The sequence below is a fragment of the Anser cygnoides genome, chromosome 13 (genome assembly GCF_040182565.1).
Source record: "Anser cygnoides isolate HZ-2024a breed goose chromosome 13, Taihu_goose_T2T_genome, whole genome shotgun sequence".
NCBI classification, from domain to species: Eukaryota; Metazoa; Chordata; class Aves; order Anseriformes; family Anatidae; genus Anser; species Anser cygnoides.
The window spans coordinates 15,935,808-15,949,332 of record NC_089885.1 but is presented as its reverse complement, the minus strand read 5'-3'; the positions used below and the strand labels follow the sequence as shown (position 1 = coordinate 15,949,332).

Below are 13,525 nucleotides of genomic sequence, written 5' to 3'. Positions count from 1 at the left end.
CAAAAAACATTAGTCTGATGCAAACCAGTTTCGGTCAGGGGAATACTCTTCAGTCATCATAGTCATAAATAGCTGAGAAGTCCAAATGCAAATATATGGTTTGATTTCCAATTTTAATACTGTATTATCCACTGGTTTCTTAAAACACAATGCTCCATCTGACATTTAATCCTATTTGGTATTCTTTCAACTCTAATGTTTTAGGATGCTTTTCTGTCTTTCTCTATCCATCTTCAAACAGCTGATGCAAAAAAGGGGTAACAATTAGGTCTGCCTTCTAAGAAGGTGTGTAGTTATTGGTGCAACTCAAGTTCCTATAATAAGCTTGCTCAAGAAGTTCTTCATGGAAAGGGTGGTTAGGGATAAGGACAGGCTGCCCAGGGAGGTGGTTGAGTTGCTGTCCTTGTAGGTATTTGAGAAGCATGGATGTGGCACTTTGGGACAGTTTAGCACTGGGCTTGTAGTATTAGGTGGATGGTTGGACTTGATGATCTTAAAGGTCTTTTCCAACCTAAATGATTTTATGATTCTATGATTTTATTCACCATGGTCAAAATGGCAAAACAAAATGATTATTTCTATGCCAGGTCATTTTGGAAAAATGAAAATTTGCCGAACGTAAAATCCAGTTTTGAACAGGCAAAACTTCTGTATCTCTCCAGTAGTTTCTCTCAGATTTCTTGGAAGCATTGTTCTCCTGATATGTCTTGCATCAGTATAGCAGAAAAACTGGTTTCATTAAAAAAAAAAATGTAGAGTTGCTGTGTGGGTCTGTGTGCATATGTATGAGATCCAGGGAGAGAAAAGAATGATAATGGACATCTAATTCTCAGTGTGAACAAACGCTCTTCCATATGTTGAAAGAGTATGTATAATTGCAAAGTGAATAATTTACAGAAAGCTTTGGGGAATTTGGGGGCAAAAGGCTTTATTTTGGGGAGTTAGAAAAAGAAACTGATTTTATCAGAGTGTATTCAACCCTGAAGAATGTTATTTCACACAGTATAGAGCTCTGAAGCTCATAATTCAAGTATGGGACAGGTTGGGAGATACATGCAAAAAGTAGCATTTCACATAAAGAACCAAAAGTATGCCAATAGGACAGAGAAATGAGTAAGTATTTTGTTACAGATATAAACTGCAGTCTGATCAGTTACTAAGGTAAATGGGGATTATAGTAAAAGTGTGCTGTGATATAATACAGAAATGCCAACAGTTCTCCTTAATGTAGAAATATAAAACTGAACAGAAGGATATTATCAGTTCACAACAGTTTGCATGCAAATTCAAGAAAATATTAGTTAATCTTTAAAAGCAAATATCTGCAATGTATGCAATATAGCAGAGACATAGTGGATGAATTTTCAGAAGCCTCACAGAGAACACAAAAGAAAATAAGAATTACAATAGAAAGATAATTACTTTTGCCATACTTTAAACCAGATTGTGCAGCCTTCCAACATCCACAGTGAAAGAGAAGAACAGCTGGGAGGTGGAGAAGTGACAGATTCTGCTGAGTGAAAACTCTTACAACATTTAATTCCTCACAGCATAGCACCTGCTGTGTTATTGCACACCAGTGACATCAATGTACTAGTGCAGAGTACGCTGTGTTCACCAACATGGTGGGTGTTTTCCCTCTGCAGTATTTGGCAGTAGGTAGGAGTTTTCTTGGGCTGGAGAATGTTCTTTCCAAGCTTTTTGTCCTAGTTTCATACACAACTATGTTTCAATTTGCATCTTTTAAGTACTTTTTTTTTTCGCTTTCAGTGCCTTACATTTTTCATTAATTCTTCACTCATATTTTGCACTTATACCTAGGTATCTTTACTGCAAATCTTCACCAAATCTATTTTCATTTATAGAATACAGTCCAAGCCCAAAATACTAGAGTGCACATATTCTCCGTTATGCCTGCCCAAGATCTCTGTGATCACATGGACATCTTTTACCTCTGATAAGCTCTGTTGATGAAATCTGATGGCTATTTATTCATCTAAAGTAGCCTAGGTTAAAACTCTTAGTTCAGGGGCCTGCTCTACATGTCTGAATGTCTGATAAGTCACCATGTGGCTGCACAAAGATTTGTGCAAATAAGTTTTTTTTCCATTCATATTGGTTTGCATATGGCCTTTATTTTCCCTTGCTCATTAACTGAATGAGGTAATTTATTTTTCTTGGGGTTTTTATTTGTCTTAAATTTCAAGGGTATTTTGTCTGCATTGGAGTTTGAATGTTTAAAAAATGAAACTGTGAGAGAGATGTACCTAGCAGAAGCACTTTTTTTTCCTTTTTTTTTTTTCTTAATTCAGACTCTGTTTTCACAGTAATAATGGCAGACCTATTCATTGGTGGAATATCTACCAGTACAAGTGTACATGCTCATATTTCTGTCAGACTAACTTCTACATGAGCAAACAAAAAAAGCCTGCCAGTGCAAAGCCATTAGTTAAATGTTTCAAAAAAAAGAAAAAAGAAAAAAAAAAAAGACAGCTGAGTGAGATCGTATCAGTCTACCATAGTATTTCTGATCTGGTGCCTAGCTCTGCAAAGACAGATTAACTTTATTAGTAAGTCAGATGGTAAAGTTATTTGATGTTGAAATAAAATGCACTGTCAAACTGTTCAGTCTATACTGTAAGTATCTGTATATCATTAGAATGTAATGAAAGGAGCAAAGGAAGTTATGATTTGCTTAACCTTATCAATTGATCAAATCATAATAGATCAGTAATATCAATCTAACCAAAGATATGTTTTACTTCTTATTTTGTGAAAATGGTCTAATAAGTGGTACAATTGATGCTGTCTAAAAGGTACTGAGGAATTGTGTAAATAAATAAATAAATAAGTTTTATAGCCCCAGACTGATCAACTCTGCCTTTTTTGGTGACAAGAATCAATATCATCAATAATCCTTCTTTAAACAGCAACTGATACTTTAGAATAGAGCAGAAATTGGTTGCACATTTCAGTTACATACAAACTGTGAAGAAGCCCATCTGAAAAGCCTGAAAATCTGTATCAAACATAGTTCCTTGAACATCATGTGTGAAAAATATTTGAATGTATTTTACAGGATTAAAATATTCAGTCATTTGGGCCTTCAAATGGTTATTCAAGTTGGTTCCTGTTGGTTTATCTAATCTCATCAGCACTCATCAATATCTTTCCTTAAGATCAGTAATTAGAAAAACACTTTTAGACCAGTAATTTATTTTAACATAATATAAAGGGAAACACAAAGAATTTAGCAGCTGCTACACTTATTACAACAGTACACAAGATGTTTTAATTCTATAATTTCATATAGCCCCTTGCCTTCCTGACTTTTTGGTAGCTCCTGTTGGAGCTCTAATTATATCTTGTTTAGTACAGGGAAAAAAATAAAGATTCCATTGTTTTATTTATTTATTTATTTATTTTAATTTAATCAACACTGCTGAACTCTGTGAACTTATTCCAGAGGCTGTACCTCTTTGCAGTGAAATAGTAACATTTTTTTTTCCTGAAACTACCAACAATATTGCTAGCTTTCTTGATTGTATATTTATCCCTCAAATATACAGCAGCAATCGTGATATTTTCCATCTGTCTAAGTGTTTTGGGGATGGAGAGAAAGTGAATCCAATACTTATTTCCAAGGCAAAATCAATTTTAACTAGAACCAATGCATTTTATATTCCTGTGTAACTCAAGACCAACTTAGTATTCATGATGCTTTTTTTCATACAGTACTCATGGTGTGTTTCGTTTGCAAAGTGGCATGCACAGGAATAAAGACCCAGAGGAATATAACCCTTCTACTTCACACGAAGAGTAAATTAGGTTTTCTTAGCATTTTGTCTCTTCATCATGTGGAAAACCTGCTGCTAGTGAAATTTTTTTCTGATGTCCAATGCATTTTCTGATAATTTTGTAGCTTGTTTAAAAGGTAGCTGCAGTATGGTTAGAATCAGCAAACATCTGCAGTAATTTAAAAAGGAAAAGGTAAAACATTAGCACTAGACAAAATGATCAGAGAAGATCAGGTACAACAGATGCAAATGTTATTAATAACTGAACAACAAATGAGCTCAAATACTTTAGGAGGTTCAGCGGTGTCTGGGAAACATAGGAGTTGTTGATTGTCCTGCTAGACAGAATACCTCTTAGAAGAACTGCAGAAAAAGTCTATAGGAGGTCTGCTTACAAATGTCAATTTAATCTGGAAATTATTAAATATATATATATTAAATATAATTATATATAATATATATAAACTTTTAACAGCATATATTTACTAATTACTGAGTGTAGATGCAAATTCTTATGGTATACTTTTAGTAAACATTGATAAATATTGTAATTGTCCTTGTGTCTTTGGCCTCTTACTGGTAACATATCCCTACGGTCAGAATTTGGCACTATGTGCTTTTGCTGTAGAGAGATAACTATGTCTGCACACCAAAAAAATGACTGTAGTATGCATTTTATTCATTCTTTAAACTACAGAATGCTGCAGATAGCCAGCTCTTGTTAGATTTTACATATTCAGAGTAGTAGACAAAATCTTGTCTTCACCTCATAACCTTGCAGAGACTCAATCTGTTTTGGAAAGCCTTTTTTTACTGGAGGTATAGTAGGTTCTCAGTGAAGTTAAGCGATTTTCCCCAAGGCATAAGTGTTGGTAGAGGAGAAATAGAATTAAGATTGGCTTTTCAGGCTCCCAGTTTCATGTTAGCCATCAGATAAGTCAGCCATATACTCAGTACATCTCAAACTGCTTGCTAGGGAGGCTACCACTGGTACAAAGGGAGAAATGTGTCATTTGGGTGCATGCTGTGTATATCCATCAGGTCTATCACACTGTTTCTAAAAGAGCAGGAGGGTCACACAAATTCACAGTAACTATTAAGTCACTTAGTAAAATTCATAGTGGAGGTCACCATGTCCACACTGATTTTTTTCTCTTCTTTCATTCCTCCTCCTCATCAGGCAAATAAATATGTTCTGTGTGAAAATATGTCACAACACGTCTGTGTTTGGTAATTGCTGAGCAACCAAAGCAATTTACTGACAAAATCCCTCTGTCTACTTATTAGCAAATCTTAACACCGCAAACTTATCTGTGATGAATATACCAGACACAAAAAAGTTCTGAATATCTGATTCTGCCATAAGATAAAGGAAAAGAATTAACTGAAATCCTGAGCAAGAGAGATGTTGAATTATTTCTATTCTTGCATCCTCATTTTTAACTTTCTTTTGTCTTTCTTAACTCAACCAAACACATTTTTTTTCTCTTTTGATTCATATTCTGTCATTTTTTCTTTCTCCAAGATCAGTTTTTTGTACCTGTAGTTATAGCTCCTCTTCTTATATGTATCAAGATACTACCTTTATTCCCCTTACCAATTATTCTTTTTTCTGGCTTAGTTTTTGAACACCCCATGATCTTGGAACTTTTGAAACTGAACACTTAGAAGTTCATGTTTAACTAATGATAATTGCCTTTATCTTACAAATATTAGTTTGCAAGTCTAAATCCAATGATCCCAAAATAAAAACTACTCTTCTTTTAGGTTTCATGGGTACCTAGTGATCAGGAAATCGAGCATTGTAACTGTTTAGTAGTATTTTTCAAGTATAAATGAAAACTTAGATGCCTGGATGAACAAGAAAATAGTTGATACGGAAGGGAAAGCCTACAGCTTCTACAGTTGTATGTCACATCTCTAAGCCAAGAGTGAGATTTACACTAGGACCTGAAAAGCAGAGTCTACCAGGGACTGACATTTCTCTTTCCTGGAAAACGAAGTTTGGGAAATTCTTAATTCCTCACTGAAATAAAAATGGTGCCATTTAACAGTTTTCAAAAAAGACAGGTATGCTATTACAATGTTTATATTGGGCACTGGCTCATGAGTTCTGGATCAAGAGATTTTTCACTCCACACCACTCTAAATCAGCTTAAATGCTGCCACAGACAGGCAGAAAGTTAGCTGGTCAGCAACAGTTTTGGATTCAGCACTATGGCCTAGGTCTGTTGGAATATTTTCACTAGCTTTACTGAACAATTGGTACATTGTATATAATGTTTTTAGAGCAGTGAAACCAAGTACTGCCTGACTTTCTCTTTAGTATCTGTGGGAGTTTATAAGTAAATTAACAGAGCTCAGAAAATGGCACACTATCCCACTCGAACTAAAGGGAGAATTTTAGGTAGGTGGAATGTAATTATAAGACTGAAATTCAGCCAGGATTTGGGCAGGACAAATTGTGGATTTGTCAAGCAGCTATGAAAAGTATTTCAAAGTTGTTCCCAAAGCAGAGGCATAAGAAATATTTTGTCACCTACACAATATTAGGCTAAGAATTCTGTTCTTTTTCTCTGCTTTTGATGTAGTGGAGGTAAAGGGAAACAGTGAGAACCAGAGAGAGCTTCTTTGCAGAACATTCAAAGAGGCAGAGGAAAGTGTCAAAGATGGAAGAAAATATCAGTAAGTTTCATGGCATGTATTTTATTTTCTGTGCCATCCTGTTATTAACAGGTGGTAAATACAGACAGGTTGTCTAATGTTCACAAAAGCTAATAAAACATCTTGAAGTATGCAGTGTGGGTTAGCTTTCAGTCTGTATTCTATTTAATAGTCTTTAGTGGGAATGCATACAGAGAGGAAATTAAAGTGCAGAAACCTCATCAAAATCCAATTTCTGGAAGCATTAGAATTCGCTAAACAGAACTCTGTGACCGATTATCATTAAATTATGATAAGTCCTTTATTACCTCCCCACTTGTGAGCAGTCTAGAAATCCTGTTTAGTGAAACTGGCATTTTCAGGAACTAGACAGAGCTGTGGATCAAGAAGTCAAGAGACTTTTTTTTGGTTTTACTCTAGTGTAAGAAATAAGGATAGATTTTTGATGTTTCCAGTCAGTCTCCAAATTGACATCACAGTAATTAGAAGTGATTTTCCTGGTCTCTTTCTCCCCCTTACCAGTTCAGTCTTCCTAGGCAATAACATTCTCTGGAGACTGAAGTGACAGTCTGTAGTTAGGTTAGGAAACAACACATCAGAAATAGCTGCTGACCGGTGGATTGGTAGCGTTGGACTCTAAGAAGACCCACAAAAATAAATGTTAAAGCTCTACTCATTAATCACGTTTCTCCCTGGCCTTTCTTTACTTCTCTGAAATAGTGTTTTGAAAGTTCTGTCTGTTTTCACGTCTGTTGAAATAACAATTTTTTTTCTTTTTTTTTTTTCCCATTCTTTATTAACTTTAAAATATTTTCTGTAAGTTAAATTTAGTTCAGAGATTGTTAGGAACATCAGTGCTTGTTTGTTTATTTTTCTGCCCAATAGCCCATCTTTAAAAAAAAAATGAAACAGATCAGATAAATGTACAGTAAATGACATTTCCTTAATCAGGACAAAACCAAAACATAAACCTAAAATTCAGAAATGTGCATAAGAGAGGTATTCTTTGGGAGGAAGAAAACAAAAAAACACTACCAATAGCAACAACTAAAACTCACCAAACTGCTTAATTCTTTAAGAAACTAAAATTAATTTTTATAATATATGTTCCTTCTAAATAGCTACACAGAGAAGCATCTTCTGAAAATGGAATATAAAATACTCTTTAGGCAATTACAAAGATGTTTTTGATTTGCAAAATTTAGTTTAATTATGTAATTTTCTTTTGTGTGCAAGCAGGCTTGAACTCCCACAACATGATGAGTCATATGGAGCTGGTTATTTCCTGGTGAATAGCAAGAAGCAAGCAAAAATTATCATTTGAATAAAACAACCTGTGAGTACAATGTATTAACTCAATTTTACAGTAGAACCAATAGCAAAATTTCATTCCTAGTCTTAAAGAAGCTGCACCAAAGGTGTTATCTGAAACTCATGAAGGCCTAACTGGATGTCTGTGACAAGCAACGTTAAAATGCTCCTTTCCTGAGATGCGAAAATGCTTTCAATCACCACCTCCAGATGAGTTCACTCCTTTAAAGATTCCATTTCTTTGACAGTATGTTTGTAATGAAGTAGCTGTGTGAGTGTGTTTGACTTTATTATATGTTGTGAAAGGTGAACATATTGTAGGCATTTAACAGGTTCCTTATATCAGGCTCGTTAAAAATGGAGAGCTTAGTAAATGCAAATGTTGCCCAGTTGAACACATGACATTATGTGTATTAGATATATAAATTTGTAAGTGTATATATATATGGGCAATGTGAAAATATACAGTTAGTGATATCCATAATCTATATTATAATGATGAAGTGTGTACCTCTGTGACAGGAATTTGCTGCTCTCAGTGGCATTAGGTCACAAAATAATTCGGTTTATTGTCTAGAGCCAAGCAAATACTACAAATTATTTACAAATAGAGTGCTATTTCTTCTATTTTCAAAGTCATATAATGAATTTATTACTGAAAGGTACTTTATCGTGTTTTGAGATACAGTGTTCACCAAAGACTGTAATTCAGATGTGTAGAAGACACAGTTTGGACTGAGTGGCACCCTTAGCATTTTTTTCAGAACTACAGCTACTTTTTAATAACATATTTACATTTTTTCGCTATATAAACTATTACTAGATTTAAGTGCCTTTGAAAATTAGTCGGATGTCAGTGATGCCCAGTGACATATTGAGAAGTAAATAGCACAAGTTGTGATAGAAGAAATCCAAGATAAACATAATAAAAACAGCTTAGTCAAGGCCCTTTTTAAAGGATGAAAGGATGAAGCAGTTTTTTAATTTGTTTGTTTGTTTGTTTGTTTTTGTTTGTTTGTTTGTTTTCAATTAGAATGGTCAAATAGGTTCTAGTTGACCCTGCCAGGGGGGTTGGACTAGATGAGCTCCACAGGTCCCATCCAACTTAAACAATCCTCTGGTAAATATTCTACAATAAAATGAATTATCTACCATATTCAGAGAAAGGATGTTATAGTTAGTGTGCCCTTTTCAAAATTAAGTATGCCTGTACTAATGTAATTTTTAGAGTAGAACTCTATTTAGGGACACATATTTTTTACAGTGAATTCTGACTGGCAAGAATGTGTTGCGCCATCTCTCTTCATTAGCATATAAATGACATGTTCAGAGGACCAAACCAAGTGCTTTTTACAGGACATATGCTATGTGACATGAGACACATAAAAAGATAATTAAGTATATTAAACAATAATTTGATTTATTTCATATTTGTTTTAAATGGGGATATAAAACTGATTCATGCCTAATTCATTTCCCAGGCAATATCTTTTCATGGCACAGATGTTTAGCAAGCAAAAACAATGCTGTCTCTACAGTACTTTGCATGTAGTGTCGGAGGAAAACTCGACCAGACAATATGTAATTAAGGAGCAATCACATAAAAAAGGGCAAAAAAGAGATTGTTTTCAAACAAAAAATAAAAAATGAAGTCACTGACTACTAAAATGGGATATTATTCAGAAGTTGACCAGGACAAATAACATGTGGAATGAAAAACTGTCAAAACCAGTTTAGTAGAGGAAAAAATAAACCTAAAATCTATTGCTAGAAGTTCTTATTCCCAATGATGAATAAAAGTCACTTTTTATCCCATGCAAATACCTAAATATGGTTGTGCTAATTACACTGTTACTTTTCTATACATGAGTATGACTGCTTGAATCCAGCTGAATGCTGGACAATAAGCTTGAAGTCAACAAAACTGAGCAGTCACTTCGTTGTTAACCTGCTCGAAATTCTCTTTTTCCAAGCAAACTGAGGTGTGCATTGTAGCAGTGCAGTTCTGTGATGAAAGACATGCTGATCGTGAGCAATAGTAGACAAGCATCATTCTGATATTTGATTATTATTTTTATTTATTTATTTAATACAATTGGACAAACTTCAGGGCTCATCTTTTTGACAATGATTATTCAACCTCCAGTTATATGGTTTGGAAAATCTTTTTTTCCAGTCCGTCAAGCTGGAAAACTGGGCAGATAGGACAAATTCCCTAACTGGAAGATATAATTTCATCTTTGGCTTTGCCTGGGTAGAAGTGTTCATTAAAAGGCATGGTCAACTGGTGAAAGACAATAGCTTATGCTACTTTTCCTAGATGATTCCATTTTGATTTTGTTTTGGTCTGAAACATATCCTGATTTATTCTCAGTTTACAGATAATACTGAAGGAGTCTAATAACTCAAAAATTGAAATAAAATATTAAATACCCAAAAATAAGTACAAAGTTTTTATTTATAACTATTCAAAAAAGGTAATCTTGCACTTCTATGTTGAAGCATATTCTGATTTAGATGACTAGGATATTACCAACATTTCATGCTATAAGACACCATTTGTGAAAGGCCACTTAACACATCTTGTGTGAAGTCTCTATAATTAGTGGATAGTTGATTTGTAAAGGGAAGAATACTCAAAGGTAGAGGTGAGAATAAGGATGAATTTTTGTCTTTTTAAGTATTCTTGTTAAGGAGGTAAAAACAAACCATGAAAAGTTTTAGAAATAATTACTTTGAAATACCATTAGTTTAGAAATAGTTAAGGGGATGAATTACAAGTCAGATTTAGAAACAACCAGAATTAAGAACATAGATATGAAAATTGAAAGGTCCTATATAAGAGCTAGCCCAATACTATCTTGCCATAGTATCCGTCACTTTCAAACATTCTTGCACAGAAATCAAGGATGTCCATCAAATATCATGCTACAAAGAAAATTATCCACTGTGGTGTTTTTCTTGCTTGCTTGTTTGGTTGGTTTTCACTACTTAAAATTGAAAAATAATTTAAAAAAATTAAAAAAAAAAAAAAAGCTACTCTAGCACAATGAAATCCTTTTGGCACTCCCAAGTATATATGGTATGGCTGTAACCAATGTGATTCAAGATGAGCTAGCCCTGGTATGAGCTTCACTATATGAACTGGCTCAGAGAACAGGGGGCTGATTTCTGAAGGTGAAAGGAGGGCAGTTCTGAACTACTTCTGTGTTCCCAGACTTGGATCTGCCTAGAATCCAGACAGGGCCCAGATCTTAGCATACCTTGAACTGAAGCAATGTCTGGAAGTCAACATTCAAGTGAGAATATTCAGACTGGAATTATTAGTATCTGACACTTCTTTACCAGCCCCTCAATAATTTTTTAAAAAAGGTTGCATTCTGGAATGAATACACATTTTGATAATGGCCAACTCTGAATAAAGTGGAGACAAGAAAATTGTTTATTTGAGGTCAAATTTTGCAGATTCTCTTTATTCTAGTCAGTTTTCAGTCTTCTGCAGTGGTCAAGACACAAAAGTACTACACAATTCACAGGCCTCCTTTTCACAAACAGTATTCCCTGGCACCCACACTCCTCCTTTCCTTTTCTCTGTCTTTGAAGGCAGAACCAGGAAGTTTTTCTGGTAATTACTGCAACAGATTGTGTTGAAATAATTTTTAAATATCTGTTTATCAACAGGATTTTCCCCTGCTTTTTTTTTTTCTCCATTAATTAAACCAGTGTTTAATATCCATTAATCATCTATTTCTGTTAGGTATAAGTGCAATAAACGTTTTGTGTTAATTTATTTGTATGCTATCACTTAAACCCACAATTTGTGTATCATGGGTGGGTTAGGCAAGGCTCTCTGCAGACCTATAACAACGAAAAAATTTTTACTCTAGAGAACTTACAATATACATTAAAGAGAAGATGAAATAACAGGACTGGGAAAGAAAAGAAAGTAGAAATAAAAACTGAACAGAACTGAGCAGAAAAGCAAAAATCACCAATGATTCTTGGTAAAACAAGGGAAATTAGTACTAAAGTAGGATACCTGGTAAAAATGTTCCTAGGTGTACAGATGTTAGAAAAAAATCATAATATTGGTTTTGAATATCTCTAATTAACTATTTTATACCTTTCTTAATATTTTAGGGAAGGAGAATCACTACTGCTATCTATTTTTAGTCCGTTTTTTAAATTTTTTGAGAATTCTCATGGTCTTTATCCTGAGGGTCTCTGGCTCATCTGGTCTACTTAGTTTTGTCATCAGCATCCTCTGTGGACATTTATTTCATGCAATAAATAATTTATTTTGGGAACTGATCTTTCATGCTGTAATTTCAGAAATACCTAGAAGTCAGATGTATTCTTGTTGTGTTATATGTACATTAGGTCAGTAGTCTATATAGTTATATTCTAGGTTTTCTTTCTTTTTCCACTCTTATTCTGCCAGTAATCAAGATTCTAAATGTTTCATCCTTTAAAAAAAGCAAATCTTGACCAAAACTTTCTAGCTTCAAGAAAGGTTCTGTTTTCCTGTTGTCTCACATTCTGCACTGGCAAATTTTGAAGTTTGCCCTTCACGTATGGATGAAAGCCATGAAAGCCTTACTTGTTTTCAGTTCTTTTGGTGATTTAGACTGATAGAAACAGTAGAACTTTGCATTGTAAAGTTCTCAAATTCTCTCAACACCTGTTTTAAGGGCATACAGTTCTGCTGATGAATGTTCCATGCTTTAAGTAGTGATTTGTCATTAATCACATTAAGAAATAGACCTAACAAATCATAAATTAAAAGTAAGGCTGCGTTACTGGCTCTCTTTTTAGCAAGGATGAAGCAGTCTATTAATAACTCTGCATTTGAGATAAAGGAACATCTGTATATGTTATTGCTATGATAGGCCCTTTTTCAAAGCAATGTTTCAAACCGGTTAGAGACAATTCAGTCTTTGCTCTGTAATTGGGAACAGTGTCAGAATTCTTTGCTATGTCAATGCAGTTACTTGATTGTGGCCTAAACTGCACACAGTGCTAATCACTATCACAGTATGGTCAAATTACAGAAATCTAATCCTGATTTATGTATTAGCATCCAGTGAATAGAATTAGAATACTGGTGGCATTGTAACCTGAAGCACTCTGAAAATGGTATCTGTAACTCGAGCTATTTCTTTCAACAATTTTGTTGAAAGAAACTAAGGGTTACTAAGATGGTGAAGGGCCTAGAGGGGAAGATGCAGGAGGAGTGGCTGAGGTCACTTTGCCTGTTCAGCCTGGAAAAGAGGAGGCTGAGGGGAGACCTCATCGCAGCCTACAGCTTCCTTGCGAGGGGGAGTGGAGGGACAGGTGCCTATCTATTCTCTCTAGTAACCAGCGATAGGACCCGAGGGAATGGGGTCAAGTTGTGACAGGGAAGGTTCAGGCTAGATATCAGAAAACTGTTGTTCACCGAGAGGGTTGTCACGCACTGGAACAGGTTCCCCAGGGACGTAGTCACGGCACCAAGTCTGTCGGAGTTTAAGAAGTGTTTGGACTGTGCTCATAGTCATATAGTCTGAATTTTTGGGTCGACCTGTGTGGAGCCAGGAGTTGGACTTGATGATCTTTGTGGGTTCCTTCCAACTCAGGATATTCTATGATTCTATGAAATTGTGATTATCAGAAACTTCATTAATAAAAAAAGGTAGTTACTGCAAGCAAGAGGTATAATTAGAATAATTTTATGTAAAATATACATGTCAATAAAGTTTTTTTAGAAAGAAAAT

The 13,525-nt window shown here is 34.7% G+C and overlaps 1 protein-coding gene and 1 long non-coding RNA gene across 3 annotated transcripts in view; one reads left to right on the top strand and one right to left on the bottom strand.

Moving 5' to 3' along the window:
* Window positions 1-13,525, top strand: part of DIAPH2 (diaphanous related formin 2) — a 246,342-nt gene that overhangs the window by 223,183 nt on the left and 9,634 nt on the right. For both annotated transcript variants that reach the window (XR_010834759.1, XM_067005015.1), the window contains exon 28: window positions 7,701-7,797. Coding sequence is in view for 1 of the 2 variants with exons in the window: in XM_067005015.1 (XP_066861116.1) it covers window positions 7,701-7,753 (53 nt within the window). In the remaining variant the exon portion in view is untranslated. The remainder of the gene's footprint in view (window positions 1-7,700; window positions 7,798-13,525) is intronic.
* The window catches only part of LOC106037448 (uncharacterized), a 64,515-nt gene continuing 62,147 nt past the window's right edge, over window positions 11,158-13,525 (bottom strand). The window contains exon 6 of the long non-coding RNA XR_001208038.3: window positions 11,158-11,404. This is a non-coding gene — a long non-coding RNA (uncharacterized lncRNA). The remainder of the gene's footprint in view (window positions 11,405-13,525) is intronic.